At 44.9% G+C, this 23,797-nt stretch overlaps 1 protein-coding gene across 1 annotated transcript in view; it reads right to left on the reverse strand.

The window, feature by feature from the left end:
• Positions 1–2,319: 2,319 nt before the first annotated feature.
• Positions 2,320–23,797, reverse strand: part of Myo16 (myosin XVI) — a 351,974-nt gene continuing 330,496 nt past the window's right edge. The window contains exon 35 of the mRNA XM_038326520.1: positions 2,320–3,738. Coding sequence (XP_038182448.1) covers positions 3,511–3,738 — 228 coding nt within the window. The 3' untranslated portion in view covers positions 2,320–3,510. The remainder of the gene's footprint in view (positions 3,739–23,797) is intronic.

Here is a 23,797-nt window from a genome sequence, read left to right on the forward strand (position 1 = left end):
CATTTCCCCAGCCCCCGCCCTCGGGGCTTGCCTGGACATGAGAACTGACTTGGATACCCAGCTGGAATCTGACAGCCGCTGAGTTCTGGCAGAACTCTAGCCATCATCCTAAGCTAGGAAATTTGTAATATATTATTTTTGTCCAAACAAAGTAATTAATATTTCTATGTGAAGGCCTTTCACCCATCTTGGATTTTAATTGGTTGTTACTTTTATTGAGTAGATTTATGTAATCATAATTTTACTAAATTAGATACCACTACTTCAGAATAGTAATGAGGTATGTTTTTCCACTCTGGAAAATATGTTTTAAGTCATCTCAACCCAATATAAACATTCTGATAGTAGTTTTTAGAGGTCCCTCATAAATAATTTTTTTAAAAAAGAAATAGAGTAGGTAGTGTTTGAACATAGGATCATAATTCTTACCAATTATATTGTTAAACCTAAGGTTGCAGGCCTAATAATATATCATAATTCATACCTTATGGTCTGGTGGCAATTAAAACGCCATCTTTCTCTGCAGCTGTGTGCAGCTGAAGTTTGCTCGTGTGAAATAACGGTCAAGGCTTGGTCCTCCAGAACGCGGCCTCTGTGCACTGAAAGCTCCGCCCTCCTCGCCGAGCTGTGCTGGGGGACTTGCAATACATACAGAGCTGGACTTGATCTCCGTTGTTATGACTAGCGATCATGGATACTGTGGTGCTGGTGACTCCGCCCATTTCCCTATCATGTAAATCCCATAGTCTCAATCGCGCGCACGCACACACAGCAATGACCATGCAGGCCATTTCTCTCCACCGTCCAGAAGCAGACAGCCGAGCGCAGACGGCCTCGCACGCTGATGAAGGAGTAGGCAGTTACAGTCTACAAGGGCTTGGCTTCTGGCCCCTGAGGGTCAACAAGTGGCCTCTGGGGAGAATGAAGGGGTCATGCTCCGTGAGACTCACAGCGCTGTAGTGGCTGAGCTCCTGGGGTGTGCGGGTCTCTGGGCTGTACCTGGCGGAAGAGAAGGTAGTGTGATTTGAATCCCATGTGGCCGGAGGACCCATCATTCATGTAAGGTCTCCCCGCGGTAGCCTTGTCATATAACCTCTCAGAGTTGCGGGTCTGAACAACGTCACTTGCTTTGAAGGCTTTAAAGCTATACTGAAGTGGAAGAAGCTGACGGCGTCAGGAAGCTGAGTCACAGTGGCGTGCCCGAGTGACAGAATGGGAAGGTGGCACTTTGAGGGGCTTCCTTAAAACTCTTAACAGCAACTTTAGTATTTATATACGAATGACCTATAGGTGTCTCTCAGTGCCACACACTGAGCCTCTGAGTATTTGCCGTGTTGAGTCACTGCTGATGAGACCAGTGAGACAGCATGAGGAAGGGGACCTTTGGGGGACCACAGTGGCCCCGTGAAAGACACCCCAGGGGCTCTGCTGCCTCTCTCCCTTTTCTCAACCACACGACTGCACACTGAATGATGGCTGCCTGCAAACCAGCCATTGCCCTCACCAGAGAGCCCAGAGCTTGGCCTCTTCGGTAAAACAGCAAGAGCTCTGAGAATTCCACTCCATTTCCTTAGGGTAATCTTCTGGACAGCCCAAACCGGGCAGTTCACTTCGGGAATCAAGGCCACATCAGCACAGTCTGAGCACTGCGCACGGGAGCACTCTTGGCAGTTCATGCTCTACTCTTTGTGGGGAACCATTCAAGCTTCCGAGCTTCCGATTCCACCCGGATCATTGAGAGTTTACAACGTACCGGGATTGGTGGAGGCCGAAGGAGTCTAGTCAGCAAGAGCTCCTCCACAGCCTGTGGGCTGGATTCAGAGAGGCAGAAGTGAAGGAAAGACAGAGGGGCTGGCTGGACCCGGCCAGGGACGGTTGGAGGGCAATGTGGATGAGTCACGATGTTTCATTTCACCTGTTCTGATGTCCTGGAGGGGCTGGGGTCCCCAGGTGAGCTAATTCTTAGATACAGTGAGTGGCAGCCCCTGAGCATCCTTTCAAGTGCCAGGCCACTAACCCAGAGCCCTCATCCCAACCATCCCTTCTATGGCGGGGCTCAGGGTGGTCCATTTGGGGTTGCTTCTGATGCTTTGCTGTGGCTCTGTGGCTCACTCTTAGACTTTTTGTTTCTTAACACAATGCGCTCTATTTGTGCTAGCAGGTGTCTCTTGAGGCTTGCAAATGACCATAGAGACCAGAACCTGAAGGAAAGGGGGATGCAGGTAACCCATTGCCCCTACATAGCTGATCAGGAGTCAGGAGTCCGCCCCCCCCCCCCCCAGAAGACAGCGCTGACCACAAATGGCTGACACAAGCGAACACGGTTGTACCCTTTTATTGGCACAGTAGCTCAGCAACAGCTGAAATGGATAAAGCGGACTGAGGGGCAGGAGACAGCGGCAGGCGGGAGCCAGTGGCAGGCGGCTGGGGGAGCCGCTGCTCTGAACTCACCGACAGTGGGCAGAGAGACACGAAGAAGGAAGGCCATCACACGCGCAACAGCGGGTCGGGCACACAGCAAGGGAGTCATGCAGTGTTCCTAGGGAGGGCAGGACACTGCTCCGTCCCAGGAGGTTCAGCCTGCTTATCGGTACTGCTGCAATTCTGTGTCACCTGCTAGGAACGTGAAGCCATGTGTTCTGAACCATAAACATCCCGTCATCTATGCCAAGCTGAGGAGTTGCGGGGGACGAAGCTTAACCAACGAACGCCAAAGCCACATGTACCCAGGGCAAATGCTGGGTGCCGAGACGAGCGGGGGAACGTGAAATATAAACTCTAGTTCTCCACCTGCATTCCTGCAGGGGTCAGCTAACGCCGAGGCAACACACAGTCCCCGGGCCTTGAGGGGCTTTTGGGTTAAAAATAAGTATGTGGAATTAAAAGAAATTAAAGGAAAACCCCTAGAAATGATCTTTGAAAATCTGCACTTTGAAGAAAGGGAACACACCAGTTGTGTAAAAGTTATAAAATACAGCAATAAACATGTAAGACAATCATTGGGTTTGTGATTCTAAGGACACACAAACACCTACAAGGAAAGGAGCCATACATCCTATGTGCTGCACCATATAAAAGCCACCGATGGGATAGTGGCTGATGTGGAGTGTTCTAGAAACAGCTGCCTGGAGGACCTCTCCACACTGCTCGGCTCTCCTACCTCACATCCATGCCTCCTCACCTCTCTAGCTCTCTGGGAGAAGTGTGGTCCTAAAATTCAGTGTGCTACCAAGAAATGGAGAGGGGACCAATGAGCACGCACATGTACACATGCGTGCACACACAGATACTCAGACAGGCGCGCGTGCGTGCGCACAAACACACACACACACTCGCACACACACACACACACACACACACACACACACAGGAGGTCTTGGATAGTTATTACTAGTGTCCTGTGCTTTTGTGGAGATGCCTGCAGAGGAGACCTCAGGCATCAGAAGGCAGCCTCCTGCCCTGTGCCTGCAGTCACTAGCCAGCTCAGTCATGGCCCCACAGTCTAGGTCGTCAGATACTGCTGTCCCAGAGCTGGGAAGGCAGCCTGGTACAGGAGCCCCCCTCAGGCTTCTTTAGGAGTGTGGGCTTCTTGCAGGGTGGCGGTGGAGGTGCCCGGGGCTCTGGGTGCTGCAGGGCATCCTGCCAGTCTTCTCGCGCCTCGCAGAGCTTCCTCCTCCAGTCCAGCAGTTCCTGCAGAGCCACGCTTTCGTTCTCAGAGAGCCTCAGCTGGTGGATGACCTGTGGCAAAAGAGAAGAAGCAAGGTAGCTGCAGACGTGGTGGCTGAGCAGAGTCGGGGACTACGACAACAACGCCAGGGGCTGAAGGGCAAGGCTGGGGTGCAAAGAGTCAGTGGTCTTCAAAACCTCCAGCTATAAGACCACCAGAAATAAATAGTACGAATCCAGGGAGTCAGAAATGACCTCCTGCAGAAGGGGACACAATCATCAGGAGGTACAGAGTAGTTGCCGTGTCCCGCAACTCCCAAAGGTGCAAGAGAAAGCAGCATCAGCTTGCCCTGTATTCCCCGAGTTCATAAACACTCCTGTGCCAGCTCTTATTTTCTCTTTAATTCTTCCCTTAATTTGCTTCTAGAAATAAGATGTCTCAAGCCTTACCCCATGACAGGAACCCCTCATCTGCCTGCACACACAGTCGGCAGGCACACGGGACAATCAGGGTGACATGCCCCATCTCAACCATATACTTTAGCTCAAGGACAGACCCCTCCTACTCAGAACGCTTGCGAGGACTGGGCCAGACTGATGCCCAAACAGTTCCCAAACACGGGTGTAATAAGAGACGGGCACTAACATGCGTTTCTCTGGAGTAAGGCTAGCTGTGACTGAGAACACACTTGCCACCTGTGGTGTCTAGCCACATTATCCATGTGAGAACAATGAAGCAGAGACATTTGTCTAGGTCCTGGGCACTCTCTCAGATGGTGAGCCTTTTAACACAGGCACAGCTCCAGCCTTTGCCAGACAGCACCCGATAGTGGTGTTAGCTGCTTCCCCTTGGTTTACAATGGTTCCAGAAAACTGACCCTTGGCTACCCCAACTTCAGCCTGGGCACATGGGGAGAGAGGTTATCTTGCTAGGCGGCATCTCTTTTCTGCCAGCAGCTGGAAATCTATTATATAGATCATTATAGACACCATGTTCTGGCTAGTCTAACATGAAAAAATTCTTAAAAAAGAATGTGATACTCGAAGCCAGAGAGGGAGTGCTGGGGAACAACTGGGAGAAACCAGAAGACGGTTCACCCATCTGGCAGGCCCCGATGCCTTTTGCCCTTCTGTCTTAGCACAACTTCTGGTTAAAGGGAGAGCAGAATCCAGGACACGCAATGTGACTCTGACACAGAGAACGTTGCCTAGAAAGACAGATGTGCCAGCGGTCCTTGTCCAAGCCTACCCCGAGGGGGCTGTTTATCCATGCGAGGTGATCAAGAAGGTCAGATCTGTACTCAGAGCCTCCTAAACACAGCTGATGGCAAGTCATTAGCAAAAGGAATTTTCTTTTTTTGGTTTTTCGAGACAGGGTTTCTCTGTAGCTTTAGAGCCTGTCCTGGAACTAGCTCTTGTAGACCAGGCTGGTCTCGAACTCACAGAGATCCGCCTGCCTCTGCCTCCCGAGTGCTGGGATTAAAGGTGTGTGCCACCACCACCTGGCTCAAAAGGAATTATCTAAACGTGCGGATATCACCTAGGAAATGGTCATCAAGGTGCTGACTTCCTGACAGAAATACATGGCACCTGAGAGCAAGGCAACACGGATAACATTATGGAAAGTCAACCCAACTGAGAGACAGCCTTCAAAACTCAGAGCGAAATAAAGACATCACACAAACAGGAATGTCCTCGGATATTTTGCACGAACAGAAACACAAAGTAAGGTTTCTCTTTATGCAGGAAGAAAGTGATCTCAGGTGGGAAGAAAGCAAAATTGAAGGCTCGGAAACACTGTAATTAGCAAGCTTACAGGTAAACATCCATTAGGCACTTGGAGTGTCTCCTAGACTGTAAGTCACACACGAATCACACAGGTCGGCCAACAGTAACTCCACAAGCCAGGGGGATTAAGGAAAGGTTAAAGCCTTCGCTTTGGAAATATCGGGAAAGTGACAGCAGCAATAAAATACGCGCGGACGCAGAGTGACGCACGCATATCTCAACCTCTGGTCAAACCACTAAACCTGTGGTCCTCAACCTTCCTAATGCCATGACCCTTTGAATACAGTTCCTGATGTGTGGTGACCCCCAGCCGTAACGTTACCTCATTGTTACTTCATAACTGTAATTTCGCTGCTGTTAATCGGGATGTGAATACCTGACACGCGGGCTATCTGATACGGGACCCCTGGTGGGGCCGCGATTCACAGCCTTCAGAACTACAGCAAAGGAACAAAAGCAGTGTTTAAACCAGGAATTAAAACAAAAGAAAGAACCCAGGAACAACCCAAATGCCCTTTGACAGAAAAATGGATAATGAAAGTATGGTACATTTACGCAAAGAAGTACTACACAGCTGAAAAAAAATAATGAAATCTTGAAATTTTCAGGCAAATGGATGGATCTGACAAACAATGATCATAGTTGAACACGTGTGATTATTTCAGGGCTGAGAAGCAGGGAACCAACAAGCAACCTCCTTCAACAGATAATTTATAGCAGTTTGTCAAAATATACTCTCTGGTTACTTCTGAATTATTTGTTTTATCTGCTGATGCTGTTCGGCCTTTGATTACATCCAGAACAGTGTTGTTTTTAACAACAGGCATTATTTTTTTTTTACTTGTTCATAGATGAGTTTCACCAATGATAACATGAATTGACTGAATAAAATTTGATATGGGGTCTGCAGGATATCTCTCATGGCATTTTTCAATGTCAGTGCACTATCTTGTTGTTATCTTGCTGATCTGAATTCATTAGTTCAATGCCAGCCTTTGCCATACTTTCTATATTCTCCAAAATCAATAATCTGATTAGATTATCTCTAGAAAAAAAAAGCATTTTTCTAAGATCTCCTTGTCTACAGTCTTTTTTAAAATGACCTTGCTTACCACAGTTAAAACAGCTGAGATTTTGATTTTTCTTAAAACTTTCAGGAATTATTTCTCCTATCAGGGTAGCATCATAACCATGAGACCCATTATCAATTGTATTTCTAATCTATTAATCTCTTGGTGATGATCTGTCCTTTAAAGTCTTACTCACCCCTTTGTGTTCTTAATTAGCATCTTCAAAAGTTAAATATTTGATTAATATTTATCTGAATTCCAGATCTGATACTACTCTACAACTGAGGTAAATTTTTTGAAGAAATCAGTGAAGGCTTCTTTGGTGTCTTAAATTAATAAATTAAAAAAGTAAACAAACAAACAAACAAAAAAAAACAAAAGAAAGAAAGTAACAAACGCCCAGTTTGTCTATGAGAAAGCCAGGTAAGGCAAGGCTGTCACAGGGGCATGTTCTTAACAAAGAGTCAAATTCAAAACCCCGACAAAAGGACCCAGGTCTCCCTCAGCAGATGGCACCCGGCTCCCCCGTGGCTGTGCCCTCCTTCTCTCTGGTCCAGGCACAAACGCCCATCTATATTCCCACTGAAGCAGGAGCTCTTTACAGCATTTCCCATGGCAACCAAAAAAGTTGCCAGATGTTAAGCCTCCGTTAAGCCTTCCAAAGGAACAGCTTTGAAGTCGGCACCGCATGCGGAAGCACACAGGTGCCAGTCTCCGTGGTGACTCTGGGTGGTTGTCGGTACCAATGAGAATCATCGGGAGGGAACTTGATGGAAAAATGTCCCAAATCTCCTGCTGGAGTCACAACGTTCTCCCCTGTGAGTTCCTCTGTGTGTGTGTGTGTGTGTGTGTGTGTGTGTGTGTAGGTTAGAGGTCAACCTCAGACAACAACTCATTTTAAGGCAGAGTCAGTCTCTCATAGGTCTAGAGCTTGCTGAGGATCCTAGGCAAGCACGGGGACTCACTTTGTACTTGTCTTCCCAGGGCTGGGATGACAAGAAGCTCTCATTTGTACCAGTTTTCCTTTGTTTGTTTGTTTTTAGTGTGGGTTCTGGTGTTGAACCTAGTCCCTTATGTTTGCTCAGTAAGCACTTTACTGATGGAGCAATATCCCCCTTTTTTGGTGGGGGGGGGGCTTTCTCTTTTGAAAGCTTTGCTGCATTTACTAAAAATACTCAAATTCCCAAGTACATTGTGAAATGTGAAGCTTATGCACACAAACCATTAGCAAGCTCTTTCTTAATGAGGGTGGCGGCGGCTTGAATACTGAGGAGAGTCCAGAGGAACATTATCTTTAATCAACAGGCAAAGGGCTTTCCGTGGCTCCGATAAGTGAAAATCTGACTGATGTTTTCAGTAATCAGCTGGAGCTCAGAATGAACCCTTCCTTTGGAGAATACCACAAAACATTTCTTAGATTTTATTTTAGAAATGAGTTAGCGATTGGGGGAAATTTATTAGGTTTAAAAGGAGAGCTGGCAGAACTGCCTAAAAGAGATGCCAGAGTGCCAGCACTATTGGTCTTCATCCAAAAAAAAAAAAAAAAAAAAAAAGCATTTTCATGGGTACGTTCTGCACCACCTTTGACACAGAGGGATTTCAAGTCTATGATCTTCAGAGGCTTGCCCCCAAAGGAAAACACTCTGGGGCTAATAACATTTAGTCTGCTTCATTTAGATCTATTAAATTTATTGGATTGTAAAACCCAAGTATCTCCGTCTCATAGGTGATAAAAGGGCTTCGGGATCACAGACTAACAAGTCAGCGCTGTTGTGTTACCCTGCTGCGGTTCAGGAGCGTGCAAACAAGAAGTATTTTGAAAACTACCTGGTGTCACGGAAATACCTGCCCCAGTGTCTGTTCACCGTTGCAATCCTCTGTTCTGCTGGGAACAATAAAACACACACCGATTCTTTTACTGCCACTTGTTATTTCTCAGATAAACTGAATGTTATCATTCAAAGGAAAAACTGATTTTGGCAACAAAATTATTTTGCTTCTGAAAGCGAATCATTTCATTTTAGAGAGAGAGCAAAAATTATAGGTGGTCAAGGGTGCTGCCACACCTGAGCTCAGGGTCAGCTGACCTCACACCAGGTGTAATCCACCCTTCCTCTGTTTCCCTTCTCGAAGGTAAAGGCTAATTCCTAATCAGAGAACAGTCATTAGCGTCTACAGGCAGGAGGCAATCTTTAGAGCAAGGCATTAAAACATCCCCTCGTATTTAAACCTTTGGAGCCCCTGGACCAGTCCTGAGCTCTACAAACACAATCCGTTCCCTGACTTGAGGAAATGCCCTGGATGCCTTAGCACGATACCTGCAACCTAAACAGAGCAGCTGAGCAAGAGAGAGTAGTTTACAACTCGGTTTTTAACCATTTGCCTTGGTTAAAAGATTCTGTGATAGAAGGTTTGTAGAGGATCTGGGTTTTTAGAGACGGTGCAGCTGAGTAACTGGACAAGGGAGATAACACAGAAGGGGTTTCCTAGGGGTGGGGAGACTCTGTAACTGTGTATAAATGTAACTCTGTGTATAAATGTAACTCTGTGTACAAATATAACTGTGTACATATGTAACTGTGTACATATGTACTCTGAGTACATGTGTAACTCTGTGTACAAATGTAATTGTGTACATATATAATGGTGTACATATATAACTCTGTGTGCAAAGGTAACTCTGTACAAATGTAACTGTGTACATATGTAACTGTGTACAAATGTAACTGTGTACACATGTAACTGTGTACAAATGTGACTGTGTACATATGTAACTGTGTACATATGTAACTCTGTGTACAAATGTAACTGTGTACATATGTAACTCTGTGTACATGTGTAACTGTGTACATGTGTAACTGTGTACATGTGTCACTGTGTACATCTGTAACTGTGTACATATGTAACTCTGTGTACAAAGGTAACTCTGTACATCTGTAACTGTGTACATATGTAACTCTGTACATGTGTAACTGTGTACATGTATAACTGTGTACATGTGTAACTGTGTATATATGTAACTGTGTACATATGTAACTCTTATGTACATATGTGGCCATAATGACTCTGGACTTCAGGCTTTACAGGCATCATGATGCTGTGGTGGATCTGGAGTTGTACTGAGTGGCAGCCTGGCCTGAAGAATCAATCGCCCTCTGCAGAGTAGAGCCTGGGCTGGATGCTGCGTCTCGCCCTAGAGCTAGATCACAAAAGAGCTCACAATCATTTAACCAGTCAGAACTGGGTGAGGGATGGACGAGTGACACACATGGGTAGCTTGTGAAGATGGAGCATTAGCCCAGAGTGGCTGTAGAGTCTTGACATTGCTTGCCCCTTGACTTGATAAAGTTCCCTAGGATTGCTGAGAGATCCGGATAGAACAAATAACATCCAATGAAAGGTCTTCTCCAGGAATGGCCCTATGGAATGGACTAGACCCTCCTCCTTTGCACAAAAGAGAATCTCTCCAAATATTGAGCCATGCTAGAGTCACAGTGAGAATATGATTTAGGTGTAGATGTTTATAACAGTTTCAAATGCTATTTAAAAACTTTAATCCCAGCCCTCAGGAGAGAGAGGCAGAGGCAGGCGGATCTCTGTGAGTTCTAGGCCAGCCTGGTCTACAGAGTGAGTTCTCAGACAGCCAGAGCTACACAGAGAAACCCTGCCTTGAAAAATGAAAACAAAAACAAACAAAACAAGGAAGGCTGTGCAGTCAGAGGCTGAAAGGGTGAGGGCCAGTTTCCTGTTTTAATTTCAGGCATCGGATAAAAATGCTATAAGCATATTTTTATGAGAAACTTAAGCATCTCTTTTAAAAAAATATGTTATTTTTTAAATGTGTTTGTGTTTTGTCTACATGTATGTCTGTGTAGCACCTGCATGCCTGGTGCCTGCCTTGGTCAGAGTGCCATGGAACTGGAGTTACAGGTGGTTATGAGCTACCAAGTGGAAACTGGGAACTGAACCTGGGCCCTATGCAAGAGCAGTGAGGATTCTTACCAGTTGAGCCGAGCTTTCTCTCCAGCTCCCTTGAACCCCTCTTACACACGGTGTTTCTGTTTAGATGTCGAATGCTTGGGGGACCTCGTGTTAAAATGTTTGCATGTGCTCATGACTTGCTTCTAAAGGAATGTAATATGCTTTGCATCATTTGAACACATCCTTGTGTGATTTTTGTCATCTTTCTACTTTATTTAAAGGAAAATCAATACACGTAATCTATATCCTAAGCGGGGCTTCTGTAATGAGAATGTAAAGCCATGTGTGCTCAGAGATTTGTCTCTGCAAGTCCCTGATGCACCATGCAGATATGGAGACAGCCAAGGTGCAAAGCCACTAACCAGCTTGTGAGGCTGCTTTTCCTCAAGCAAAAAAAAAAATCCCTTTTTCACAAGGTCTGTACCAGGAAGATCTCTTGACAGAACCAATGATCCTTAGAAAAGGATGGTGCAGCCTGGAGCACACAACCGGGGATCAAAGCTATGGTTTCACTAGGATCCCTGGGAACTGGAGTTAGAGAATGTGAGCTGCCCCATGGGTGGTGGGAACTGAAATCAGGTCCTCAGCAAGAGCAACCTATACACTCAGCCACTGGGCCACTTCTCCAGCCCACCTTCTTTCTCATAAGTGACACGGTGACACCGGCAGTCAGAAAACCAGTGACCCTGAGGCCAGGGTGAAATACGCGGGGTCTGCGGGCTATACGAGGCCCAGTGCAGTTTGCTCATCTTCAACCGTGTCCTGCTGTGCTCTTAACAGAGCTCTGGAGGGGTGAGATCTCCCAGACTGCTTATGGATGGATGTGCACTCCTTAGGACAAAGCTAATTCTGAATGAGTAACTGGCTCCCAAGATTTTACCTTAAGTCTTTCATTTTCAGGATAAAAATAATCCTTGTGAATAATTCAGATGTGAAGCCATATTGCTGTTCATTTACCTCAGAATTGATTTTTCTATTGACTATTTACCCAAAGGTGGAGAGGCATGTGCTTATATTTATGAAAATTGAAAGAAGGCAATGCCCTGGATGTCTGAACAGTGAATATTAGTGTTGACAATCAGATGCAAATCTTATTTCTACTTGCCGCTAACAAGACACTGGAAGAAAGAAAATCAGAAAATAAAATTTGAAAAATAGACTATAAAATCAAGGTATGCTTAAGTGAATCTTAAAGACGTAGCCCAAGACAGGTGAGACTGTTGGGGAATATTATTTTCAGGTGTGTGACTTTTGTTTACGATGCATGTGAAGCCGTGTTACTGTGCCTGTCTAAAACACCTGACGGTCCTAATAAAGAGCTGAATGGCCAATAGCAAGGCAGGAGAAAGGACAGGTGGGGCTGGCAGGCAGAGAGAATAAATAGAAAGAGAAATCTGACAGAAAGAGAACAAGGAGAGAAGGACATCAGGGGCCAGCCACCCAGTCGTGGAGTAAGAAGGCAAGAAAGGTATACCGAAAAAAGCCCAGAGGCAAAGGGTAGTGGGGATAATTTAAGAAAAGCTGGCAAGAAACAAGCCAAGCTAAGGTCAGGCATTCATAATTAAGAATAAGCTTCCATGTGTGATTTATTTGGGAGCTGGATGGTGGATCTACCATGAAATCAAAAAAGTAAAATATCCTACAACATTTTGGCGTTCCATTGCGGGGCTTGAACATCCATCTAGCACCTGAGAAAGCTGAAAGAGTGAGTGGGAGAGAGAGAGAGAGAGAGAGAGAGAGAGAGAGAGAGAGAGAGAGAGAGAGAGGGAGAGGGAGAGGGAGGGAGGGGGTGGAGAGGGAGAGGCGACTCCTTTAGGAGTTTGGGCCTGCTGGCGAGCCCCTGAGCTGCCAGTACATTAAGTAGCAACAAAAACCGAAGTAAACTGTCTGCCAAAGCATGAGCATCGGCATTCTAGAGCTCTAGGAAGGTTAAATGCTGTTCCTAGTCACAAGCCTCCTGGCTGCAAGCTTTGGGCTTGGTTTTCACTGCCCCCACCTGAGAGTGGGCGGAGTCAGCTGCTAGAGCGCCCAGAGGGTCCAGCTTAATAGTCTAGTTTGCTTGTGCGGTCAAAAAAAGGGCTAAAAGATACACAGTAAAAGAGGTCCAGGCAGAAAAACCTCTAAACAGGCTCCAGTGTGTTTTACAGTGTGAGTAGGCTTTAAGAAAGAAAGAAAATGCCGGGAGGTGTTGCCGCAGCCTTTAATCCCAACACTCAGGAGGCAGAGGCAGGTGGATCTCTGAGTTCAAAATCAACTTGGTCTATAGAGTAAGTTCCAGGACTGGTTCCATAGATATTGAGAAACCCTGTCTCAAAAAAACCGAAAAAAAAGAAAGAGTATAGGCAGTAATAGAGATAAGATTAAAAATAATAAAGTAAAATCTTTAAAGAGGCAGTAAAAGCTATAATATAAAAGAAAAAAGCCACATAAAGATGGAAAATACGCAGGGAGTCTGGATCCTGTATGCTATTGTGTTGACTTTGAATCTTTTGATTGCTGAGAAGCAAAGGACAGCTGCTAAGAGACCTGGAATTGAAAGGGACTGTGGAAATAAACCAGCCTGGATATTTTAAAAATGTCTTAAATTTAAGAAAGTGAAAAAATGTATTTGTCAAATGGAAACGAAAAGTGCTTTGGAGAAGAGGTTTTGCTTTTGTTTCCACAGGAAACAAGAGGCTGTGGATTTGTTCCAGGTTGATTTGGATCTGGTTTGGTCAGGGGAGACCGCTTAAAACTTTTGACAGGTGATATCTGTCAACAAAAGTAATAACTGGTTTCCCCAGGATTTGGTCATTATCTCAAAACATTTCTCTCTGGGACCCTAAAAATACCTCACCCACATTCAGCAGGAAGTACTCTAGAGAATACAATGTCCACATTCCCAAGAGAAAAGGGGGTGTGGTTGGTCTTTGGTTATTTTGGGGTCATGAACGTTTGTTATAATTGAGAGGGTATAGGAATATAAGATAAAAAGACAACGATTAATCTCAGATATTTTACATTGGCGTGGGTTTTGGTTTGGTATATGGGTATAAATTCAAAGTTAATTTCGTTATGCTGTATATAAGTTTTTATTCTTGTTTAAGGAACTTTTGTATATTGATACAAATTTAAGGCAATTGTTACAACACACTGTATATACGTTTCTACTCTGGTTTAAAGGATTTTTGTATATTAATACTAATTCAAGGTTACTTTTGTTACAACATATTCTAAATATGTTTCTGCTCTTGTTTAAGGTATTGTACCTATGCAATTTATTTAAAAATGTAAGATAAAATTCCAGTTTTTGGAAGCAATTGCTATGAATTATGTAGGATAATCAAGAAACACAGGTCAGTAGTTAGTCATCTATAACAATCAAATTTGTAGATATTCTAGATATGTTTTCCAGATCACGTGGAGATATATTTTAGATGGATAGAAGGTCTTCAGACCTTTCAAAGACCGACAGAATATGGCATTTAAAATGTTTTGTTAAAGTTTTTCATAACAACGAGGCACATCTGCTCCTGGCAGCACCAATTTATTTCAGAGATGATGGCCATTGAAGATACTCCTTATGGAGTTTGCTGTCATTGTGACAAGACTGGACATTTGGGCATGAAGCTGCTCTTGCTTGGACTGCTTGACAGTATATTGTATAAACTGGACATGCAGGACCCACAGGAAAGGGACCATTGCTGGACTGAAAAAGGTAGGATGGTCCTCCAGGGTTCCTGCTTCACAGAAGAAACTGCCAGACATTCTTCAGGACACAGAGGAAAATGACTGACAAACTGCCAACCTAGGAGGGATAGTCTTTCAAATTTCCTACTTCAAGGAAAAGTCTGGCAGATATTATAGGTCTGTGGATGCCCCAGTGTTGAAAAGGAACTTTGGGTGACTGTCCAGGCAGTCAGATGTCTCTGTCATTTATAGATATTTTGGAAGTCATTTGCAATGCTCTTTTGTTTAGTTAAATAATATTATATCCTTCTGGTGCCTTTGATGGAGTTGAAGACTAGATAGTTATAGGTGCAGTTTTTCTTAGATATGATAGCAAGTAAGTTAGGTATACAATTTTGGATTTTCTAAGATAGGTAGATTATGGAGTATTTTCTTTAAATTTACCAGACACAAATGAACTGGAATTCAGTATGTTGTGAATGTAATCTTTACTTAATAATTGTTCTTATTGTATGTATACATACTATATTAAAGTTAAAACTTTTCATTTTTGTTTAGAAAGAAAAAGGGGGAATGTTGAAATATTTTCAGGTTTGTGACTTTTGTTTGTTACATTTGTTTATCTCTGTGAAGCTGTGTTACTGTGCCTGTCTAAAACACCCGATGGCCCTAATAAAGAGATGAAGGGCCAATAGTGAGGCAGGAGCAAGGATAGGCGGGGCTAGTAGGCAGAGAGGATAAATAGAAGGAGAAATCTGGGAAGAAAACAAGGAGCAAGAGAACAAGGAGAAGGGGACATCAGGGACCAGCTACCCAGTCAGTCATGGAGTAAGAAGAAAAGAAAGGTATACAGGAATAAGAGAAAGATAAAAGTCCAGAGGCAAAAACGTAGTGGGGATAATTTAAGAAAATCTGGCAAGAAACAAACCAAGCTAAGGTTGGATGCTCATAGCTAAGGATAACCCTCCATGTGTGATTTATTTGGGTGCAGGGTGGTGGGTCCCACAAAAAGCAAAATGACTAAAATATCCTACAACATGAGACCGAAAACAAAGGCCATGTTTTGTTATTGGTTGCTGGTTTTGTGATGAAGCCTCACTCTCTTGCCTTCTGGCTGGTTTGGGAAGGCTATAGACCTCAGGCTGGTCACAAACACACAATCTTCTGTTCCCTGCCTCCCAAGTAGCTGTGGTTGTAAGTGTGAGCTACCATGGCCCATTAAAAAAAAATCTGTGGTTATTGAAGTATGTATGTCTCTATTTCTTAAAATATAAAACAAAAACACGACAAACGAAACAATAAATGTATCTTAAAGTAGAAATGGTGTTTGTGATTTGGTCTAAACAAAGTTGGTCTCTCCTAATTCAGGAAAAGTTGCCTGTGCATCAACCCAGTGACATTTATCATGGGATTTAGTTCCTTTGTGGCCTCAGGTTTCAACACAGGGGAAGATATTGCCTGTAAGTCACCTTAAGGTTTTATTGACAACAAGCATGGCTGTTTCTAGCCCTCTGAATGATTCTGAACAATCAAGAACTATTCTTACTGATAATGAGCATTAATTAATAATTTTATAATTAGCATTATAAAAAATACCTCCTGTGATTTCAGTAGACATAAATTTGGATTTGTGGTTGATTTTCTGCTATCAAGTTATAAGTCAAAAAAGTCTGTAAGTTTCTTTATGTCCTTTGAAAGCAAGGAAGCCCAGGGTTGAGGTTAGAGTTCAGTGGCAAACCTGCTTGTCCCACAGGTGTGCCCAGGACCTCCTAAAAAGCTAGAAAGGTGTGGGTGGCACCCTATATACTCAGCTATTGGGAGGTAGAGACAAGGAATCCCTGAGGCAAGCTGGCTTGTTAAACTGGCCACCTGGTGAGCTCTGAGTTCAGCTGAGACTGACTCAGTACATAAGATGGAGAACTGTGGCAAGTGTTGGGAGCTGCAGACCCTGGACCCTTGACTTTCTTTGCTTGTTTTAGACCGTTTGCCTGCTGGAGTGAACTGAGCATCAGACCCTGCCTGCAGCTGCTCTGAGCCTGATGAGTCTGCAGTTGAAAGATCCCGAGAACTGTGTATGGCTAAAGATCTCTATATAAGCTGCTCCTGAGCACAATAAAGTTTGTCATTCTTGAATCAAGGATGACTGACCATGTCTGTCTCTTTCTCTGTGTGTCTCTATGTGTTTTTTTTAAGTCTCCAGCTCAGTTCCTGGCTCACGTACTGTCTTGTAGTGGCACGGGAGCTATAGGACCATTCAGCTTTTCACAAGCAAGCTTTCTTGTCAGACTATCTTTGGACTACCAACCCAAAAATAAAGACACGAGGTTTATTAATTGATGAAGTCTCGGCCTATAGCTTAGGCTTGTTCCTAACTAGCTCTTATAACTTAAACTAACCATTTCTATGGATCTACATTTTACTATGTGGCTTTTTACCTTTCTTCCATTCTGTATGTCTGACTCTGTCTCGTTGATATCTCCTCTGCTCCTCAGTTATCTCCTCCTACTTCTCTCTGCCTGGAAGTCCCGCCTATACCTCCTGCCTTGCTGTGCTATTGGTCATCCAGTTCTTTATTAAGCCAATCACAGCAATACATTTTCACACAGTGTACAAATATCCCACAACAGAGAGCAATTGAGGACAGCACTGTTACTGTCAACTTTTGGGATCCACCACGTATAGGCATACACATATCCACCCATCCATGTTCACCTACATGGGAACATGCAGACACGTTCACACTCCCAAAAGAAGAGAACGTAACAAAACAAGTACGATTGATGGCAAAGACCCAGCAAATATTTATAGTAACGGCCTGTTGCTGTTAAGTGACTTAGACCCAGGGAACTAATGGAGACGTTTAAACCTATTAGACTGGAAACACAAAAAGGTGAACGCATGTGAAAACCCTCTTTCACACATCTTGGAACGATAAGGGAGTTGCCACAAGCCCAAGGGAGCCTCCTGAGGACAGGTGATCCACATCTCCCTCAAAGCCTGGCTTCATCGGGCATGTCTACAGTCTTCTGCAGGAATGCCTTCCTTCCCCTGCCTACAACGTGAAGCCTCCAGCCTGGAGCCTGCCAGGAGGCACTAGGAATTTTGTATGCTAGGATTCTCGTCTCGTCCTCCTCTTTTCTCACAGGCTTTTTCAGCTCAGGTATGTATATGCAAAACGTCTCTAAGATTGTTTCCACTCCCTGCAATGGTGCCTGTCGGCCCACAGAACACCACCTCCTGCCTGATGAAATCCCTGTGTCCTGGGTGTGTTGGGCCCACATTGTTATTCTAGTAACCACTCTCCAGCACCAGAGAAAAAAGCTGGTTAAATATTAACACCTTTCATAGACACAGAAATTCATCTTTTGCTGCTAAAGTCACTCAGCTGTACGTGCAAAGTGGGAATGTGAATTCGGACACAAAGGCTCTAGTCACATTATCTCCTAAGAGGTTCCCCTTCCATCAATCAATTAACAATACATTTAAGTCCATGAGAGAACAGAAGGAACTGTGGTTTATTCTCTAAGACTCAGAAGCACCAAACATGACCCATCTCCCTCCAGGGGCCTCATGAAGAACAGCAGCGTAAACACGTGTGCATTTGACAAGTCAAGGTGTGTGGAGGATGCACAGAGAGAGATCTCAGGTGGTTTATCATTCACCAGTAACTTATCTGGGCTAGAGAGACATTTAGTGGTTCAGAGTGCATACAGCTCTTTTATAGAACCCAGTCGGGCTTCCAGCAGCTGGGTCAGGGAGTTCACAACCATCTATAACTTCATCTCCAGAAGACCCAAGGCCCTGTGTTCTAAAGGCACCAATGCACACATGCATGCACCCACCTCCCTTCACACACACACACACACACACACACACATCAGAGAATGAAATACATCTTAAAAAAATCCCCAATAAGCCAGGTGGTGGTGGTGCACACCTTTGGCAGTCCTAGTACTCAAGAGGCAGAGGCAGATGGGTCTCTGTGAGTTCGAGGCCAGCCTGTTCTACCGAGCTAGTTCCAAGACAGTTAGAGCTGTCTCGAGAAACAAAACAAGGTAAACAAACAAACAAACAAAAATCCTCAGTAATTTGTTCATATGTTTATGTAATTACTGTTGGAAGGAACATGGATGAGAATGTGTTCTTAGGCAACATGAAACCCGGGTTGTTGAATCTGAGCTAGACTGCAAGGATGGGAAGGTCATTTGGGTGAAGGTTATGTGTAAACAGCCGAGCACATGTGTTGCTCACACCTATTTCCCAGCGATGGCACCGCAGAGATGTGAGAGTCTATTCACAGTGGAATACCTCGTCAGGTTCAGCTTTGGAGGAACAGCAGAAAACTATGAATGAGGAGCTAGGGAGGTAAGGCCCAAGCTAGTGAGAGCAGCCAGGACCAACAGGGCCCCACCCACTGTCTGCAGAAGACAGAGGACAGCAACTGAAGGCTACTCCCCCCGCCACCGTGAATTAGCTGGCCTCTTCACCTGTGTGTTCAAGGCCTGACTGACCAGCTCTGAGGACAGGCAACACACAACACAGTCAGCCTCCTTCCTCTCTCTAGGCCTGCATTCTAACTGTGGGAACCCCAGATTTATGTAGTAAAGTTGCAGGCAATCACCTCTCCCCAGCTGCCAGGCACCTGCAGCTCTGGCTCTCCTCCTCTGGATGGCCCCTCCATCAGCAGCAAACATCACTGGCTTCCTGGCTGGTCTGTGCTTGATGGAATTTCCTGGGTCCCCTGACCCGCAGCCTCCACTCAGTCCACCCCCTCCACAATGGTCGCGGCCTCCTGCTGACCCAGTGTAACTCCCCTTTCCATGTTTATTCTGCTTTTGGCGGATTTTCCATTTTAACCAAATGCTTGTTCTCTCTGCTGGAACTGGTCTGGCAGGGAGGAAGGGCATTTGTTCTGCAGAGTCAGGGTATCCAGTAGACCAGGCCTGTGTCCTGCACAGAGAAGCCTCTGTGGATACTTGCTGGCTAGTAGGTGGGAACAAACCAGGAACAAACAAATCCCCGAATATACAATTTTATGCAACCCACAATAATATATATATAGACACACACATAATCATGTGCATTAAGCTGCATAATATATGGTTAAATGCATTAAATAATTATATGATTATGATCAGAAGTAAAAATACTGCATATGGGATCTTCTGGAACCCTTCACGCCGTGTGACTTTCTGATTCCTCCTCTTCCAGAGCTGGTGACACAGAGCGTGAGTGTCCTATTTACTAAGTTCACTGGTGTACTTTTAACATGGGCCTAAATAAAAAATATTTAATAAAGCTACGGAATATTACATCAATTTATTTGCCGTAATTCTTCTAGGACTGCCACTGGGTTGACAATTAAATTGAGCTGGCAATTTATTGAGTGCTGGCATGTGCTTTCAAGACAAAAGTAATTAAAACACGTTTGGTCCTCAATGGTACCAGGCTGTATGCGTGCATGCATGCGTATGGACGTGCACACACCTCTTAAGAGGTACCCTTCCCAATACACACCTGCACTTAGACATACACAGACACACACACAAATTACAAAGGAACAGAGTACCAAGGACAGCATTGCAGAGGGAACCACCCAGTTTGCTGGGATGGGCCCTTAAGGGGACCGTGTAAGGGATGATGACACTGAAGAAGATGCTGGAAGGTCACAGCGAGCACAGAGGTCATTTCTGGCAATGTTCTTAGCACGGCCCCAGAAGCCAGTGCCAGCATGACAACTATTTTCTGATCAGAGAAATGAAAATTATCACCACCAACACAGCTCTAAACTCAAAGCCCGAGCAGCTGGGTTCCTACCCGTAAAAAGCAAACGAGGACTTTATCTCTGCAGAAAGCAAGATGAAATTAATTACTTTAAACTTTTTATATATTAAGAAAGATTTTTCTCAAGCAGAACGACAAAAACAGAGACCCGGAAGGCGAGGGCTAGCCACCCCGAGTCTATCAACAAACTTCCAGGGGTAGATGCCTAAAGAGGGTCAGGACATGGGAAACCCACCAGGGGTACCCTTTCCAGAATAGCAATTCAACGAGAAGGAAATGCAGAAACATCCATCAGCCCAGACAGGGAAGTAAGCAACTTGTAAATTACAGAGGGGAAGAAAATGCGGAGAACTTAAACAAAGAGAATCCTGGACTGAAAAGAAGATTGCAGGATGGGCTCTGAGTCAACAGGAAATGATGTCAGAGCATCAGTAAGGAAAGGTGGCATTGGGGGTGGCCAGCATGGCAACCACCAAGGTGGCTAGCTAGCCATCTCCAGCACATGGTGTTTCTTTTCTTTTGTTTGATGGTACTGGTTACTTTTTGTCCTTTCAGAAGGATCCATGACCATCCTGGAAGAGGGAACCTCAACGAAGAACCTGCGTCCCTCAGACTGACCTGTAGACAAGTCCGTGGATCATTCTCTTGATCAGTGATGGATGCCACACCTGGGCTGTGGTCCTGCCTTGTGTAAGGAAACAGGTTGAGCAAGCCATGGGGAGCCAACAATGAGCAGTATTCCTCCATGTCTGTTGTTTCAGTTTTTGTCTTGATTTCCTGTTCTGATTTCCACAGGGATGGGGATGCATGAGCCAAATATACCTTTTCCTCCCCAAGTTGTTTTTGGTGATGGTGCATTTACCATAACAGAAAGCGAACTGAGACAAGGGCTTTTGAAAGCAAATTGACAATGCCCACCAGGGAGTTTCTATGCAGGTAGATGGACGGGGCAGTTATGTAAAGGTCAGTTGTGGAGTGAGGAAACGATTGGGCCCAGTAGAGTAAAATTTGGTACACGTCTATTCCAATCAGCAAGGCAACCTCAAAAAAACACAAGGATATGCAGGTAAGAAACCAGGAGGTAAATGTAAACAGAAGAAGAAGGGTATTTTAAATAATGTAAAAGATGTCACCGTAGGGAAACAGCAAAATGAGACAAAATAGAATGAGACTGTGCAGACAAGCAGAAAACCAAGAGCAGAATGGGTTCTCCCAACCAGCCATATCAGTAGCCACAGGAGGTATGTATGGTCTATCAGAAAACTGTCAGGTTGCAGAAAAATCAGATCCTTAACAACACCACCATCTGCAATAAATCTGTGTTAAAAGGAGGAACAAATACATCATGAGTAATGAGGGGGATGTGTTACAAAAGGGGGGAAAGCCATCAAAGTCAGGATGGTAGCTTCACAGCCCCAAGAATCCTTTGGAACACCCTTCATTCTACTTTAAGGGTGTGGTTTATGTAGACTCGGGACTGGGTCTTGTTGACATTCAGAAAATTAACAGGATGGAAAGCTAAACCTTCCAGGCAAGGATGGGAAGGAAGAAAAATGGAGCGGCTGGCCCAGTTCCAGAGTAGGGGACCTCACAGGAAGGAAGGGTCCTGAGTGAAAGAGAGGGACATCATACTGACACCTCATGGCCCAAACCAGACCTTCTAGTATAGGAGGCAGAACCAGCGAGACAGTGGCCAGGTGGGAGCTGCTGTAGTTAAACACCAAAAGAGTCAGGACTTATGATTTGAAATGAGCAAGAGGATAGAGCTGAGCCCTCTGGGTGGCTGGATCTGACTGCTCTCCCAGGAGGTTCTGTTTAGTTATAGCCGAGTACATACTCCCTCTTCCAGAACACTAGGAAGTTCCCCCAATCCAGGCTGCACCCGCGGTGGGAGACAAAGCCCAAACATTTAAGGGAATGGAGATAATACAAGGTGCATTCTCAGATCAAACAGGATCAACCAGAAATCAGTAACAGACAGAAAACAGGAACTCTGAATATTTGGGAAGGGTGCAATATTGGCCAGAGAGGAGGTCCCAAGAGGAGTTAGGGACCATTTTCAATTGAACGAAGATGTAAACAAAACCTATAAAAGTTAGCATGATGAAGCATGGAGTTCTCAGATGGAAACCGAGGACACTGCTTTTTATTAGGAACATCAAAAGTTGCCTTACACAGAGAGAGACAGACAGACACACAGAGACAGACAGACACACAGAGACAGACAGACACACACACACACACACACACACACACACACACACAGAGAGAGAGAGACAGACAGACAGAAACACAGAGACAGACAGACACACAGAGACAGACAGACAGACAGACACACAGAGACAGACACACACACACACACACACACACACACACACACACACACAGAGAGAGAGAGAGAGAGAGAGAGAGAGAGAGAGAGAGAGAGAGAGAGAACTGTAGCTACCCAGTTGATACTCAACAGATAATCACGGCTAGCCAGTAGGCAATCCATTAATAATCAACTGAGCAGAAACACAGAGCAAGCAAAGTGTTGGCCACACGTGAAACTGAAAAGCAGCCCTAAGCAGAATATATAAAGAATTCCTTAGATTTACATGATCAAGAAAGACAGAGGCCTGCCAGGAAGCGGGAAAAGAGCAGATCTGGATGCACAGCTGCGAGGGTCCATGAAAACAGCAACCAGGGAAACACAGCTCAACTCCAGTCGCACTGACCATAGCGGCAGGAAGAAAACCATTAAACTAAGCGTCTACCAATGGAGAATGCGTTTAGAGGGGAATAAACGGGTTTGAGCATTTTATGGAGTAAGTTAGCAATAATGGCCATGGTTAGGAGCACCCATGAGCAGAACCTCAGCCCTCCATGTCCTGGGACCCCCAGCATGCTGTCTCCCCCTTATTAAGAATGAGTAGCATATCTGAGGGGTGCATCCTAGCACAGTTGGTAACAGCAAAAACGTGGGATGTTGTTTTTTAGAGTTTTCCAAGTTGTCAAATTATGGACATGATCTCAGGAATTTCAAGGCATTCTTTACTTAAAAGCTGGATATGAGGACGAGTCAACGTGGACCAGACGGACTCACAGGAAAACATGGTAGTTTCTGGCCAATGAACAGCACCGTATCTCTGCATCTTTGGTGAACTGAGGGCCAAGGCACAGCGGACACCAGACAATGGCAGCAGCTGTGTACATCTGGAGGACAGAGGAGAGGACGGAGGGACCGTTCGTTCACCTTGGGGTCCCAGGTGACCAGGCAGTGTGACTGCCCTTAAGGCAGGGGCAGAGCTGTGTCCTTAGACCCTTCCTGTCCCCTTTAGTTTGTTTTTCTCTGAGATTGTCGGGGAAGCTAAAAGCCATGTTGGCTTGATAAGTGCAAGGGTGTGCCTATCATCACTAGTCCCACCGGCCGACATCTCAATCCTAATGCTTTCTCGCTGAATCCATAGCCGACACTCAGGCTGAAATATCAGAAAGACAGCAACATATCAAAAGGAGACAGAACATTGCAGCAACGTCAATCAACCAATCAGTCAATCAAACCAGAAAAAACAGTTGCAGAACAATCTGTAGGGGCAATGTATTTATTTACACTGAAAACATGCCTGGTGTCAGCTGCTATTTTATGGGGACTGTATGATTTATGGATTTCGTTGGCAAAGTGTAGCTGACGATGAGGACTCTGCTGACTTCAGAGTGATGAGTCACTTCTGGTCTGGCAGGAGGTATGGGATCAAGGACTCCACTATCGATTCCTTTAAAAACAGGGCTCTAAATCTAATATAGCAAAATGCTAAGACTTACCAAAGTGGTGTTTTTAACTAAGCACCATGCTTTAA

This window comes from Arvicola amphibius, chromosome 4 (genome assembly GCF_903992535.2).
Source record: "Arvicola amphibius chromosome 4, mArvAmp1.2, whole genome shotgun sequence".
In the NCBI taxonomy this organism is placed as follows: domain Eukaryota; kingdom Metazoa; phylum Chordata; class Mammalia; order Rodentia; family Cricetidae; genus Arvicola; species Arvicola amphibius.